Source organism: Aethalodelphis obliquidens, unplaced genomic scaffold (assembly GCF_003676395.1).
Source record: "Aethalodelphis obliquidens isolate GAN/ISIS:26980383/991018 unplaced genomic scaffold, ASM367639v1 scaffold20, whole genome shotgun sequence".
In the NCBI taxonomy this organism is placed as follows: domain Eukaryota; kingdom Metazoa; phylum Chordata; class Mammalia; order Artiodactyla; family Delphinidae; genus Aethalodelphis; species Aethalodelphis obliquidens.
This window is the reverse complement of record NW_020837964.1, coordinates 12,288,931-12,302,240: the sequence shown is the minus strand read 5'-3', so window position 1 is coordinate 12,302,240 and position 13,310 is coordinate 12,288,931. Positions and strand designations below refer to the sequence as shown.

Sequence of the window (13,310 nt, the reverse complement as noted above, 5' to 3'; positions counted from 1 at the left end):
CGGAGCCTGTGCTCCACAACGGGAGAGGCCACAACAGTGAGAGGCCCGTGTACCACAAAAAAAAAAAAAAAAAAAAAAAAGAAAGAAAAACTATGTAAAAACATAGGGAAATAGACTGAAAGTATCCCAAAATGAACAGAGCAGTTTTCTCTGTTAGTAAGACTATGGGAGATTTAAGTTTTAATTTTTCTGCTTCCAAATTTTCCAACAATGAATGGTTGCCTTCGATAATCAGAAGAAAAAAGAGGTACATCAGGAGGGGGAAGAGAGAGGTCAAGCCCCGTGCAGACAAAGCTCCCACTGGCAGGAAGGCCTCGCGCTGGCCGAGTTGGCCTGGGAGCTGGGGCCATCTGCCTCGTGCAGGGCTGATTTGACAGAAGTGGTGTGCCTCTGGTGACTTGGGTCTTCTCCAAGCTGCCGGGCAACCTCGCTGACACACTAGACGCTCGGCTTAGCCAGGGTGAGCATGTGTGCGCGCGCACATGGGTCCTGCCATCTGTTGCCAACCTGGCAGCTGAGTGTTGCCTCTTCAGACGTGTTTGCTGGGACTTGCGTGGATTTTGTTGTGTGAATTTCTCGCTTGTTTCCCAGGCCTTACTTCAGCTGCTTCTCCAAGTTACTGATGACTTTAAGGGGCTTCCCTGCAAAGGCCTCTGAAAGTAGGAGAAAGTTCCTGCAGGTGGGTCTCAGCAGATGTCAGGGAGGAAACCTGGGCTTACTCATTATGGTTTGCTGGTGCGTCAGGAATTCAGGAGTCTGAATTATTTGAAGTGGTAAGAATAAAGGAAATGGAATTTTCCTAATACATAGCTGGAGACTTTTACATTTTTTCTAGGTAGGAAGGCCATAAGCAGCGGTTCTCAAACTTCAGAGTACATAAAATCATGGGGTTGCCTGTTCAAAATGCAGATTCCGGGCTTCCCTGGTGGCGCAGTGGTTGGGAGTCCGCCTGCCGATGCAGGGGACACAGGTTCGTGCCCCAGTCCGGGAAGATCCCGCATGCCGCGGAGCGGCTGGGCCCGTGAGCCATGGCCACTGGGCCTGCGCGTCCGGAGCCTGTGCTCCGCGGCGGGAGAGGCCACAATAGTGAAAGGCCCGTGTACCGCAAAAAAACAAAAAAAACAAAACAAAACGCAGATTCCTAGTGTTAAATGCCCACAGTTATTAACCCCCCTCCTTTTACAGATGCAGAAGTGGGGGCAGAGGAGGCCAAGCCACATGCCTGAGGGCACCAGCTGGTCAGCAGAGCTGGGATTAGGGTGTCCTGATTCTCCAGCAAGGGTGTCTTGACTATATCGCACTGCGTCTCAGTCACCTGTGGCAGATGCTTGGCGTTAACGTTAGAGTTAGACAAATGTGGGGTGTCCAACCAAATCTCACCGAGGTGTCCAACAACTCAGTTCAGTTCATTCACTATCTACCCAGAGTTAGCGCAGACCCCATAGTACGGGCTCAGCCACACAAGACCGCCCCGCTTCAGACGCCAGCTGAGAACGGGCTGCCGAGGCTGCTGCCCATGCTGCCGCCCAGCTCACAACCACCCATCACGTGTGATAATTTGCTAGAACAACTCACCGACTCAGGAAGATGCTCTCCTTACGAAAAATGTTATAAAGGCTACAAACAGTCAAATGAAAATGGTCCAGAGGGGTCCTGAGCAGGAGCCTCTGTGCCCAGCAAGTGGATGTGGTCAGCAACTTAGAAGCTCCCCAAATTCTGCTTACGGGGTTTTTATTTAGGTTCCATTATGTTGGCATGATTGATTAAATCATTAGCCATTGGTGATTCTTTTTTTAAATTATTTATTTTTGGCTGCGTTGGGTCTTTGTTGCTGTGCACGGGCTTTCTCTAATTGTGGTGAGCAGGGGCTCCTCTTCGTTGCGGTGAGCGGGCTTCTCATTGTGGTAGCTTCTCTCGTTGCGGAGCACGGGCTCTAGATGCGCGGGCTTCAGTAGTTGTGGCACGTGGGCTCTAGAGTGCAGGCTCAGTAGTTGTGGCGCACAGGCTTAGTTGCTCCGTGGCATGTGGGATCTTCCCGGACCAGGGCTCGAACCCGTGTCCCCTGCATTGGCAGGTGGATTCCTACCACTGCGCTACCAGGGAAGTCCTTAGCCATTGGTGACTGATTGATCTCTGGCCTCCCTCTCCAGAGGGAGGGACGGGTGGTGGGTGGTGGTGGAGGGTGGGGCTGGAAGTTCTAAGGGGTCAAAGGTGTGGTTTTCCTGGTGACCAGATCCCGTCCTGAAGCTGTTGAGTTGGAAGCTATTCCATAACATCTTATGGAAATACCCGAACGAACTTTTTGGCTAGCCCAACACTTGGGCTTGGGCTCCCCCAGGAGTCCTCTCATTAGCACACAAAGAGAGTAAATTCCAAGGGTTTTGTGCCAGGAACTGCACAAAAAACAAAATATGTATTTATTGTACCACGTGGGGTATTTGCAATATTTTAAAAAATACAGTTGTACTGCAAAGACAGAATAGGCCTCTACAATGATGCTTATTCACATCATTTCTACCCCCAGTTGTCTATAGTGGTCTCAAGGGCACACACAGGTCACACCAGACACTGTTGGTGCAGGAGGGCTGGGTGTGTGTGTGTGACCCGGGGATGGGCAGGCTCCCCTCCCTGTGTCTCAGGATACCAACCTCAAATTCAAAGGCCCTGTAATGGAGCTCAGTGGCAGGGCTGTAACAGAACTGTGAGGTCCAGCTAGAGACAACAGCAAAGATGCGGCCATCTGATGAGGTGTCTGGGACAGAGAGGGTCCACCCTGCCACAGATGCAACCTCAGGCACCCAAAGAGCTTCCAGACTTAAAAACTGTCTCCCAGGGACTTCCCTGGTGGCGCAGCGGTTAAGAATCCGCCTGCAAGTGCAGGGTACACGGACTTGAGCCCTGGTCCGGGAAGATCCCACATGCCGTAGAGCAACCAAGCCCGTGAGCCATAACTACTGAACCTGCATTCTAGTGCCTGCACGCCACAACTACTGAGCCCGCGTGCCACAACCAGTGAAGCCTGCGCGCCTAGAGCCCATGCTCTGCAACAAGAGAAGCCACTGCAGTGAGAAGCCCACGGACCGCAAGTAGAGGAAGCCCAAGCGCAGCAACGAAGACCCACCACAGCCAAAAATAAATAAGCAAATAAATAAATTTATTTTTAAAAAGAAGTCTCTTATTTGTCAGGCAGGGTGCCTCAAACTCGGGCAGGCTTCGGTTATTAATGTAGAGGTGTTAACTGGAAGAAGTAAGGCATTACATCATTACCAGAGATTAGTGGGGTTAGTCAGAGGATAGTTCCCTCCCTCCCTGCAGAGGCCCAGCAACACTCCTCCACACCCTGAGGAGATGGCCACACCTCCACAGCGACCTCATGTCACAGCTGTGGCCCAGGGCCCCGGGGGTGAGCTCAAGATGCTGGGCAGAGTTTGAAAACAGGTAGCTCCATAACTTCCACTAGAAAACTCAAGACATTGACTGTAATTCATTTTGGTGTCTTTAAATTTCAAGCTCATTTATCCAGGTCAGGAACCATTCGTTTGCATCTAACAAGTCAAGGCCTACGGTAGCATCTTTCTAACATATGGCCTGTTTGTGTGCACCTGTGCAGCCTTGTGGGTGAGGGGAAGGCTGATCGGCAGGGATCACACCATCAGCTGTGCTGGGACAGGGCACGTGGCCTGGTACAGACCCCTCAGCTCCCCCAGCCACCCAACCTGCTTTTCAGAGAAAGGGGAGCTGGGGCTGGAGGGGTTGGGCATGTAGTAGTTCACCTATGTAAACCACTCATCTCTTGGAGAATGTCTCAAAAGCAGCTTGGAGGGATCATTCTGGAATGCCTGCTGGCCCAGAAGAGGAGGCAGAAAAAGCTCCTCGACACCCAGCAAGCTCATCACCATGGCAACCCTCCATCCCTGAACTGCCCCATCCCTTGGCTCTCTCTCCCTAAGGAGACTGACTGAGGTGATGCAAATTTAAATGTGGGCTTGTCTTTCTTTCAAAAAAATTTATCTTGGGACTTCCCTGGTGGCTCAGTGGTTACGAATTTGCCTGACAATGCAGGGGATACGGGTTCGAGCCCTGGCCCGGGAGGATCCCATATGCTGCGGAGCAGCTAAGCCCCTGCGCCACAACTGCTGAGCAACGCCCACTCGCCATAACTAGAGAAAGCCTGCACACAGCAACGAAGACCCAATGCAGACAAAAAAAAAAAAAAATTTATCTTGAAATATTACAGATAGAGTAGAAAGGTATAATGAATAACATAAGAAATATCTGTGTCCCCAACTCCCAACTGAAGATATAAACCCACATCATTAAATGAAGCTCCTCTGTTATCTTTCTTTTATTGTATAAGCTTCCCAATCCCATGATGGGTAACCACTATGCTGCATTTAGTGTTTATCACCCATTTGTTTATATATATTTATATTGAATGAATATATGAATATATATAATTATATAGTATATATATTATTCTGAGTCAAAGGACAATACCTTTCTCATGTTTTAAAAATTTTATTGAGGTGAAATTCACATAACATAAAATTAACCATTTTAAAGTGTACAATTCAGTGGCATTTACTGCATTCACAATGTTGGGCAACCATCACCTCTACGTTCGCATGCTTTTGAACTTGCATAACTGGGACTGTACGTTAGTTGTTTTGCATCAATGCTGCTTAAGAGGTTCATCTGTGTTGAGGCATGTAGCCCTGGCCCAGTCGTTTCACTGCTGTACTGTACTCCACTGTGTGGCTATTTCACAATTGGCCCCTTCTCCTGATGGGCACTGGTTTCCAGGTTTTTACTATCACCAATGAGCCTGCCTCCTTGTGCACATGCTGGTGCTTCTCTAGGATGTCAAGCCAAGAGCAGAGCTGCTGTGTCACAGGCCGAGTGCAGCTCCAGATTCATGAGACATCGCCAAAGTGTTCTTCAAGGCAGTGCTAATTTATACTCACAGAAGCCTGGCTGTCTTGGGGAGCTGGGAGTTTTTAGTGTGCAATTTAATTAGAGTAACTTAACACTTGGATAATGTATTTCATTTAACAAAATACTGTGAGGTAGGCAGAGCAGGATTATTAAGCATTCTCAGAAACCTTTTGAAGACAAGGAATCTGAGACACAGAGGGAGGGACTCAACCCGGATGGCAGGGCTACAATCTAAGGTTAGAGGCAGGACGCCAAACCCACTGTAAGATGTTGCCAGTGTTCTCCTCATGTTACATTTCTCCCTTCCCTCCCTGACACAGCCACCTTTTCCCTTACTTGAGTGGAGATCTGTCTACACCATCAGCTTTCTGAGGGTACAACAATGAAAGCTCACCAGCAGACCATGGAGAGGGACTCTGGAAAGGAGAGTCTCTGGGGACTGGGCAATTCCAGGCTGCAGGGAACCAGGGTGGAATCTTCCAGACTTCCACAGCCCACTTTCCCTCTGTGGTCAACTTTGTGTGCACAAAGATTGCATCTGGTGGTCCTGTTGGATCTAAGTTGCCTTAAGAGGGCATGAAAAAAAAGCTGCAGAAAAAAAGGAAAGACTTTGCAGGAAAGCCTGAAGCAGGAACCCTGGGTACACCTGTGTGCCCAAGGAAGGAGGTGCAGTGGGATGGCATTTAAGATACCTCGACTCTCCGAGGTACTGTCACCTGGGCACCAGCCCCTCCTCCCCTCACTTGCTGAAACAAGGCAGCATCCCAAAGAGGAGAGGGCAACACTGCCTACACCGTGTAGCACAGAAACTTGGTTCTGGGGCAGGCCTTATGCCTCCCCACCGGCTTGTCTGCCCAAGGCCTGAGTGTGTCTAGGTGAGGCAGCACACTCTTCCCCAAAGAGAGGTTCAGATGCCGCCCCACGGCACAAAGGACTGGAAGCTGAAGCCAGTGTGCCCAAGCCTTTGGTGTACTTCTGACACAAGCTTCTGGCACCAGAGTGTGCCAGCTGCCATTCTTCTCAACTGGAAGCATCTCTTCATCTTTGGCTGCTCTGTCCCCTTGCACTCAAATCTTTCCTTTCCAACGTGAATCCTTCAACTAGGAGCTGGGATCCAGAAGGCGATGAGAGGCTGTTTCATCTCGCCGGCAGGGCCCCCTGCCTTCTGTCCTCTAGGCATAAGACATAGGTGTGACCGCCGGCAGTTCCGCAGTCTGACCTCAGGCAAGTTTCCTCTTCTGGTCAGATAACTTGTGAGGAAGCACTAGGCACATGGAACCACTGCATCATTTATTGATGAAGCTAAGAGCTTCTGAATCCTTCCCCAGGAGTCCACCATCTTACACCAATTCCTATCTGTTTACTGGTTTTTTGGTAATTAAAAAAAAAAAAAGAGTCATGGACTCTTACCCAACATGCCTGAGCAATTCCAGTTCTGGCTAAAGACTGATACCAAATACCAGAAGAAGACGCACTCCAGAGAGCCACGCCGCACACACCTCCTCTGTCCTGCTGAGGCCAAGAGGCAGCACAGCACCTGGAGAGCCCTGTCACCTGGCCTTCCTGGTCCCTGCCTGGCTACCAGCAGCACCATCACGCCACTCTTCTCTAGGGAGGTTTTCTGCACCCTCCTGCAGCAGCAGCTACCAGCTGGCCTGCTGGACCTGTCAGTTCTCATGAAATCGGGCCCTGGGCTCCTAGTCCTGTTCCCGTCCTCAGCCCCAGTGGCGCACGCCTCACTCAAGACTTAGCTCTTAATGCGGCCTTTCTCCCCTAGGGACCTCATGCAGCGCTCCTAATTAGAGGACTGTGTTCCTTGGGAAATAGGTGAACAGAACACATAGAGAAGGCTGTTTTTATTCTTTGACCTTATGCTGTTTTAGGGCAGTTTTTTTCAGTAATGGGAAGGTAACAGATGCTCTGGAAATGTGATGCGTTTATCTGGGACAAGAAGACAAAGACTGATGGCAGGAGCAAGGCCAGGAAACTCATCTCTCAGGGATTCTCTGGACTCCACAGACCAGCAGGAAGTATCCTTGGCTGCCCTCCTCAGTCATCCATGCCACGGACAAGGGAGGCGCACGGTGCCCGGCAAAGGGCTACCGAGCTGCCTCCCGGCGCTGACTCAGGCCCCCACTTCCTGCAAACATTTTCCTTGGCAATTCCCGACTCCTAGATAAAGAGATGTCACTTCCTTTGGGAGTCAGGCAGATTAGTTTTCACTAAGTGTGGATGTGAAGAGCTAGATAAAATATTATCCACCTGTTCTTAAAAACTGTGGGCTATGGTTCAAAGAAGACTCTGACAGAAAAGATGATTCTCAACTGAAGATGCACACACCTCAATCAGCCCGACCACCCAGCCTGGCCTCAGTGAGTAATGAGGGTCATAACCTCACGGCCATGCAGGGCTGACAATCAGGTCTTGGCTGCATGAGGTTCTGCCCACATATTAGAGGACTGGAGGGGGAGACCTGTGCGTGTTCCCTGCACATGTCACTGGCTCATCTCGACCCTGTGAGGTTCTGGTATTACTCAGGCCACTTACAGACCAGAAAATGAAGGTTCAGAAAGCTGAACTGTGCTCAAGGTCACAGAGCTGGCGGATGTCCAGGCAGGATTCTGAATTCCAGTCTTTGGAACCCTACCTCCCCCAAACCTGTCCGTGTTACTCAGGACATCCCCACCACCAGCCCACAGGGGCAGGATGTGCTGTTTACTGCTTTATTAATATGAAGTTTGGAATTTAAATTTTCCTAAAGAGTTAAAAAAAAAAGTCCTTTGGAGTCTTCTTTGACAAACCAAAAATTAAAGCATTACTGAGGTGAGAGCACACGTGAAGTTGACTTTGAGAACATGAAAATGGCTGAAGGAAAAGAAAAATCCCTAATGCAGTAATAGTGTATCCTTATTTTCAGCCTCACATTATACCAGCAAATAGGAATCCCATTCAGGAGAGAGAAAGAGATCAGGAGAGAAGCAGGAGTGGAACTGAGAACAGAGCTGCCCAGGGACTTGGTGTTCCACCAACACTGGCGAGCCTCTTCACAGGGAGCCCTACAGCCTCTGGGGGTTCACGTGTGTGCAGGCTGGTCACTCTCTCCACCATGGTGGCCAGGACAGGCCTGGGAGGTGCTGGCTTGGCCTGGTGGACTTTGTAGCAGAACAAAGGAAAGGTGAGTGCTGTCATCTTCACCAGCCTCTCACAGGACCAACCTGTACTTTTTAATTTTTATTTTTTAAAAGACAAACTATTAAAAGTAAAATGAATGAAATCACATGAGATCAAGATACAAAGACAGAAATTCAATGTAGAAAAAAAGACCTTGCTGGGAAACAGTCAATGGGAAACACGGGAAACATTTCAAAGACGCACAAAAAGCTCACGTTGTAAACAGGATTAAGCTGCTGTAGGTTCCTCATCACATCAGGGTTTCATTTTGCTCAGCCTGAGATCTCGCTCAATTTCAAACTGCCTGTGATCCACTCGGTCTAGAAAAGCTTTCCGTTCAATGTACCTGGAAGAAAATGAAGGTATCTGTCAGCAGATGCAGTAAAAGAAAATGCCTCCCCTGCACTGTCCTGTCCTGTCCCCCGCATCCCTCACCCCGGTGTAAAGGGGTCCACTTGGCCTGTGGGATTATCGGGTTACAGCAAACATAAACGGATGACCACAGGTGGTGCCCAGAGTGGACAACACGACTATTTCAGGAACATCCAGACCACTCCCATTTAGTCTAAACAAGCACGTTTCTGGTTCAGATGTGAGTGAAAATAGAATGAAAAAGAGAAACCAACAACTTACCAAGGGGAAGTACATTAGAGGCTGAAGGCAAGAAAATGTTGCAATTTTGTAACCAGGTTTTAAGGAAAGAATGGGGGCTCCCTCCAGCCCAGGTTCAGAGCCTGGCTTGGTTAGACATTAGCAGACCATGCTGGTCAAGGAGCGTCGCTTTTCTCAGCAGCAAAATAGTGACACCACATTTCCTGGCCTTGGCGGTGCGCTGAGTTGGTGGGGAGAGAAAGCTATGTACCCTGCACACACGCATCAAAATGTGGGAAAAGGTGCCTCTACAAATGGAAGAAACCCAGTAAGAACTACCTCCTGGGGCTGCAGGGAAGGTGAAGTGGGCTGAGGTGCGCAGAGCGCTCACCGTCAAAGGTATTTACCTGCAGCTCCTTCCTTCCCCTCACCCTTCCCACCACCTCTCCTTGTGTCCTCCACCCAGATGCAGCCAGGGTGCTTCTGCGAGGACGACAGAAGAGGCCTTTCCTTAAATTCCTCCAAGGGAACGAGGTCAAGCACCTCTGCCATCCACGGCTCACACACAGGGTCCCCTAAAAGCTGGTGGTTTGCCCCTCATCTTGGCCAGGCTCAGCAGACAAGGCTTCCGTCGGCCTCCCAGGCAGGGTGAGAAGGAAGCACAGGGCTGAAGCAGCAGGCACTGCGAGGAGAAGGCTGGCCGCTGAATGAGACACAGCTGCATTTTCGTGCACCTTCTGGCCTGAACTGTGCTGCTGCTTGCCTGGGGGGAGGGGATCTCTGCTGCTAATTAATCTGTTGAGAGAGCAAAACTGCCACTGAAAACGGGAGGCAGAATTGAATCTCTGCACTAATCTTTCCTTTGTTGCACTGTGGAAAATATGCATCTGTCATTACAAGGTCATTACGTTTAGGGTGAGAACGTTAGCAGGTTCAGGACCCTGTGTTCCTTTGCTGAGTTCAGAGCCTCGCTTGCCTGCCCACAGCACCCTGTGAGGAGCAACCCAGTCCAGCCCATCCGCTCTCCAGCCAGGCCTGCGGCCACTAACCCTATACCTCACTACGGACAGGGTGGCAGCTCTCAGCTTGAATCCCGACCCTGCGGCTTGCTAGCTGTGTCTCTGGGTAAGCCACGTAACCTTGCTAATTCTGTTTCCTAATTTGCCCGCCCCCCAAAAAAAGGTAATCATCCTTAATCATCCCTACTCTGAAGGGCTGTTGTGGGGATTAAATGCAATAGTGTACATATTATGCCTAGCACAGAGCAGGTGCTCAATAAAATGGCAGAGTTGTCACCATCATTTCGGGAAGCCAGCTTCTGTCAGGGCTCTGAGGACAATCAATCCAAGGGGAACAGTCAGCTCTCTCGACGCACGTTATCAGCAACTACTAGCTACCACCTGGTCTGGGATCAGGAACTCAGCTGCTGTGTCAAAATTGCCAAGGAGGGGCCAGAATGGCTGGAAACACAAGGGCAGGGCCTGCTTGTAGGCTTGACATAAGCCCTCAAGGTCAGGTCATCAAATTTCGCAAATGAAATACAGGATGCCTGGTTAAATTTCAATTTCAGATTCCCCGGCAGATGGGGAAGCCACAGACACTGTGGACCCCTTTTGATAAAGTGTGAAAGCAGGAGAGACTGTGGCCAGTAAGTAGACACATGACAGAACAAATTCATCTTCTGTCTACCACCAAGGGACCCATGATTCCCCAGTGGGGACTGTTAACCGAGATCACTGACGGGCTTTGTCACACTACAACCGTCACCCCTCCCCACCCCAGCCCACAGGCCCTGGTGAAGACCACGACGGAGATCAGTGTTCTGACAGCCTGCGCTTTAACTGCCTCTCTGGAAGTTCCCAAAGAACAAATGCGGGAGCCATGGTTCAAGACAACTTTAGGGCATGTTTCAAGAGAGCCATTACCCAGGGATACCTGAGAGAGCGGGCCTGGGGGCGGAAAGAAGAGGAAGTATGTGGCTTTGAGCATTTGTGGTCTGTCTTCTTGACTTTCCTTTAAAGAAGAGGAAGTGATACTTAAATTAAGATGCTCACTGAGCATGAATAATGCCTTCCAGGTTCCCGGAAGCGGTGCTGGTGCCGGGTCCAGCTGACTTTGAGACTATCAAGAGCGAAGCCACGCTGGGTGCTAAACAAGCAGGTGCAGGCAGAGTTCAGGTTTAGAGAACGCCTCAGGCAGCAAAGAGGGGCACATATGCAGAATGCAATTCTCAAGGGCAACCCAGACAAAGGCCATCAAGGCAGGTTTGGCGACTTCATTCCCCCGTTCACAGCATCTGCAGCTGCTAACAGGATCCTTGTGATGGCTTTGGTTTGCGGCCAAGAGCTGACCAGGAACAACACTTCTACTCGACATCCTCCTCCCACCCTCAAGACAGAAAAGGTGCCAAGGATGAGGGTGGCTCTGACATTTACTATGTGTGTGACTGTGGGCAAGATACTTTATTTTTCTTCTCTGTAAAACAGGAATAAAAATTACAACACCCCTCTGACAGTACAATGAAACTGTGAGAAGTACTTTGTAAACAATAAAACCAAAAATGCCTATGAGTGTTGTGCGGTTCTTGCTTCCCATTTCTGACCTGACTGTATCACTATAAAGCCTCAGAAACTGGGACAGCTGGAACAGGGACCAAGAGACCAAATGCCCCAGAAAGAGGAAGGGCTTGTGGGGAAGGCTGCCTCCTCCAAGGTGGCCCAAGTGGACGACCTATTTAAACTGAGCCTCAGAAAGTTTTCAGGCACCTTAAGCGGGTTACAGTCCCAGAAGAGAACCACCAGCTGACAAGTGCAAGGCTTCTTTTCTGGTCTGTGCCCAGCACTCCTGGGGACCCAGACTGATTCAGCCCAGTCTACTGAGAAGGGCAGAGGGGATCATCCCTTCCCACCACTACTGCCTTATGTGGCCCATTTAAGAGGCTGCAGCTCTTCACTGTCATTAATAAAATATGCTAATAGCACCAAAACCTAAGGGATTTTCTAAGCTTTCCCTTTCAGAACCAGGTTAGACACAATAGGCTCGGTCATCTTTTTGATCCTGCAACCCAAATTACTTTTCTGCCACCAATTTTCTTGAGATCTAGGCCAATGTGGAGGGAAGGAAAAATAGAAGAAGAGGACGAGAAGGGTAGAAAATGCTTCTAGAGAACGTTAGTACCTACTTCTGGGAAACCAGGCTGCAAGTGAAAGGACGCCCATCCATCCCCACAAGAAGGCAGAGTTCTGTGGGGCAGCTGATCCCCAAAAGCTCCACCAAACAGTCACAACTGCCCATGAGAGGTGTCCTGCCCACTGGTCAGGAAAAGAAAGAGCACAGGGAGGTGCAGGGAAATCCGAAGCAGGCACATAACAGAGGACGTTTCAGGGCTGCGTTATCACTATGCCCCCAGCAGAGCCAGCAGGCGTTCTGTGCAGCATAAACCTGAGAAGGAAAGTGGACCAACACCAGAAAGCCACAGGCAGCGCAGGCCGTCTGAGGCTGGAATAAAGCTCTGTGATGGAAGTACTAGGAGGTGCACTTCTTTGCCCTGAGAAGTGCAAGTGAAAGAAGCAATCTGCTCAACATCACACAAGCCCTGTGCAAGGGGATGACTCGCAAACACCTCGAGGGCCCAAGTGAAAGGGTGGTGATTTTAATTTTCTTGTCCACTGCTTTCCTCCCATCTCACCTCAAGATTGTGCTCGTTCTGAAAGAGTGACTCTTGGGAGTCACGGAGATAGATTCTTTGGAGAAAGAAAATTATTTTCTCTCTCCTTCACGCCTCTCCAAATCACAAGCACACCTGGTCTCCAATCATCGAGCTCCACGACCTTCAATTTGATTGCCAGCAGCAGCCGAGACCAAGCCCGTATTCCTCTCATTTTCTCTGCGTTGCTCCCTCCCCCCAAACCTGCTGGCCTCTACCTCAGCAGTGTTGGAGAGACGCACTGCTGATGGCGAACACTGCCAGGGAACCTAGTGCGATCAGTTATAGGAATAGAGGGAAGCAATGTTAAAGGCCTTGAGTGCCGACTGGTGACACTGATCCTGAAATGCTGGACTGTGCCCTGGAGTCCATGGCTCAGAGGAAAGGCAGCGATTCTTTGCTGTGCAGCTGACCTCTTTGCAACAGGCATTTTAACCAACTTTGCTGTCTGAAAATGATGCCTAGGTGGAGATGTCATTCTGACTTGTCATACCCTTCCTTTCTGGGTGGTTAATGCCAATCTTACTAGGTTCCAAAACAAAGCCATGGCTGCCTGACAGCTAGTGGGATGTGCATTTAGACAGTGCAATGGCTCAGCGCCTGCTCTGGGACAGATGCTCTTCTAGCACCCCACTGGTGGCAGGGTGGTGAACCAGACCCTGCCCTTCGGGGCTTACCGTACATGAAACAAAACACGACAACATGTATCAACTGACAATAAATGTGATGAAGAAGGTCAAAGAGGGTGATTTGATGGAGGGTTCCTAAGGTGGGGCTACTCAGAGAGTGAGAGTGGCATCTGAGTGACACAACAAGAGCCCACCGTGGAGGAGGACCCGGAGGAGCAGTGCAGGGGCTGGGCCACCTGGAGCAGGGGAGAGGGTCAGAGGTGGGCAGGGGACGGCTC

The 13,310-nt window shown here is 50.0% G+C and overlaps 1 protein-coding gene across 3 annotated transcripts in view; it reads right to left on the bottom strand.

Moving 5' to 3' along the window:
- Window positions 1-6,075: 6,075 nt before the first annotated feature.
- The window catches only part of CFDP1 (chromatin remodeling protein CFDP1), a 138,236-nt gene continuing 131,001 nt past the window's right edge, over window positions 6,076-13,310 (bottom strand). For 2 of the 3 annotated variants that reach the window (XM_027119236.1, XM_027119238.1), the window contains one exon: window positions 6,076-8,452. In XM_027119236.1, coding sequence (XP_026975037.1) covers window positions 8,444-8,452 — 9 coding nt within the window. In that variant the 3' untranslated portion in view covers window positions 6,076-8,443. The remainder of the gene's footprint in view (window positions 8,453-13,310) is intronic. The other variant, XM_027119235.1, reaches the window with a different exon arrangement.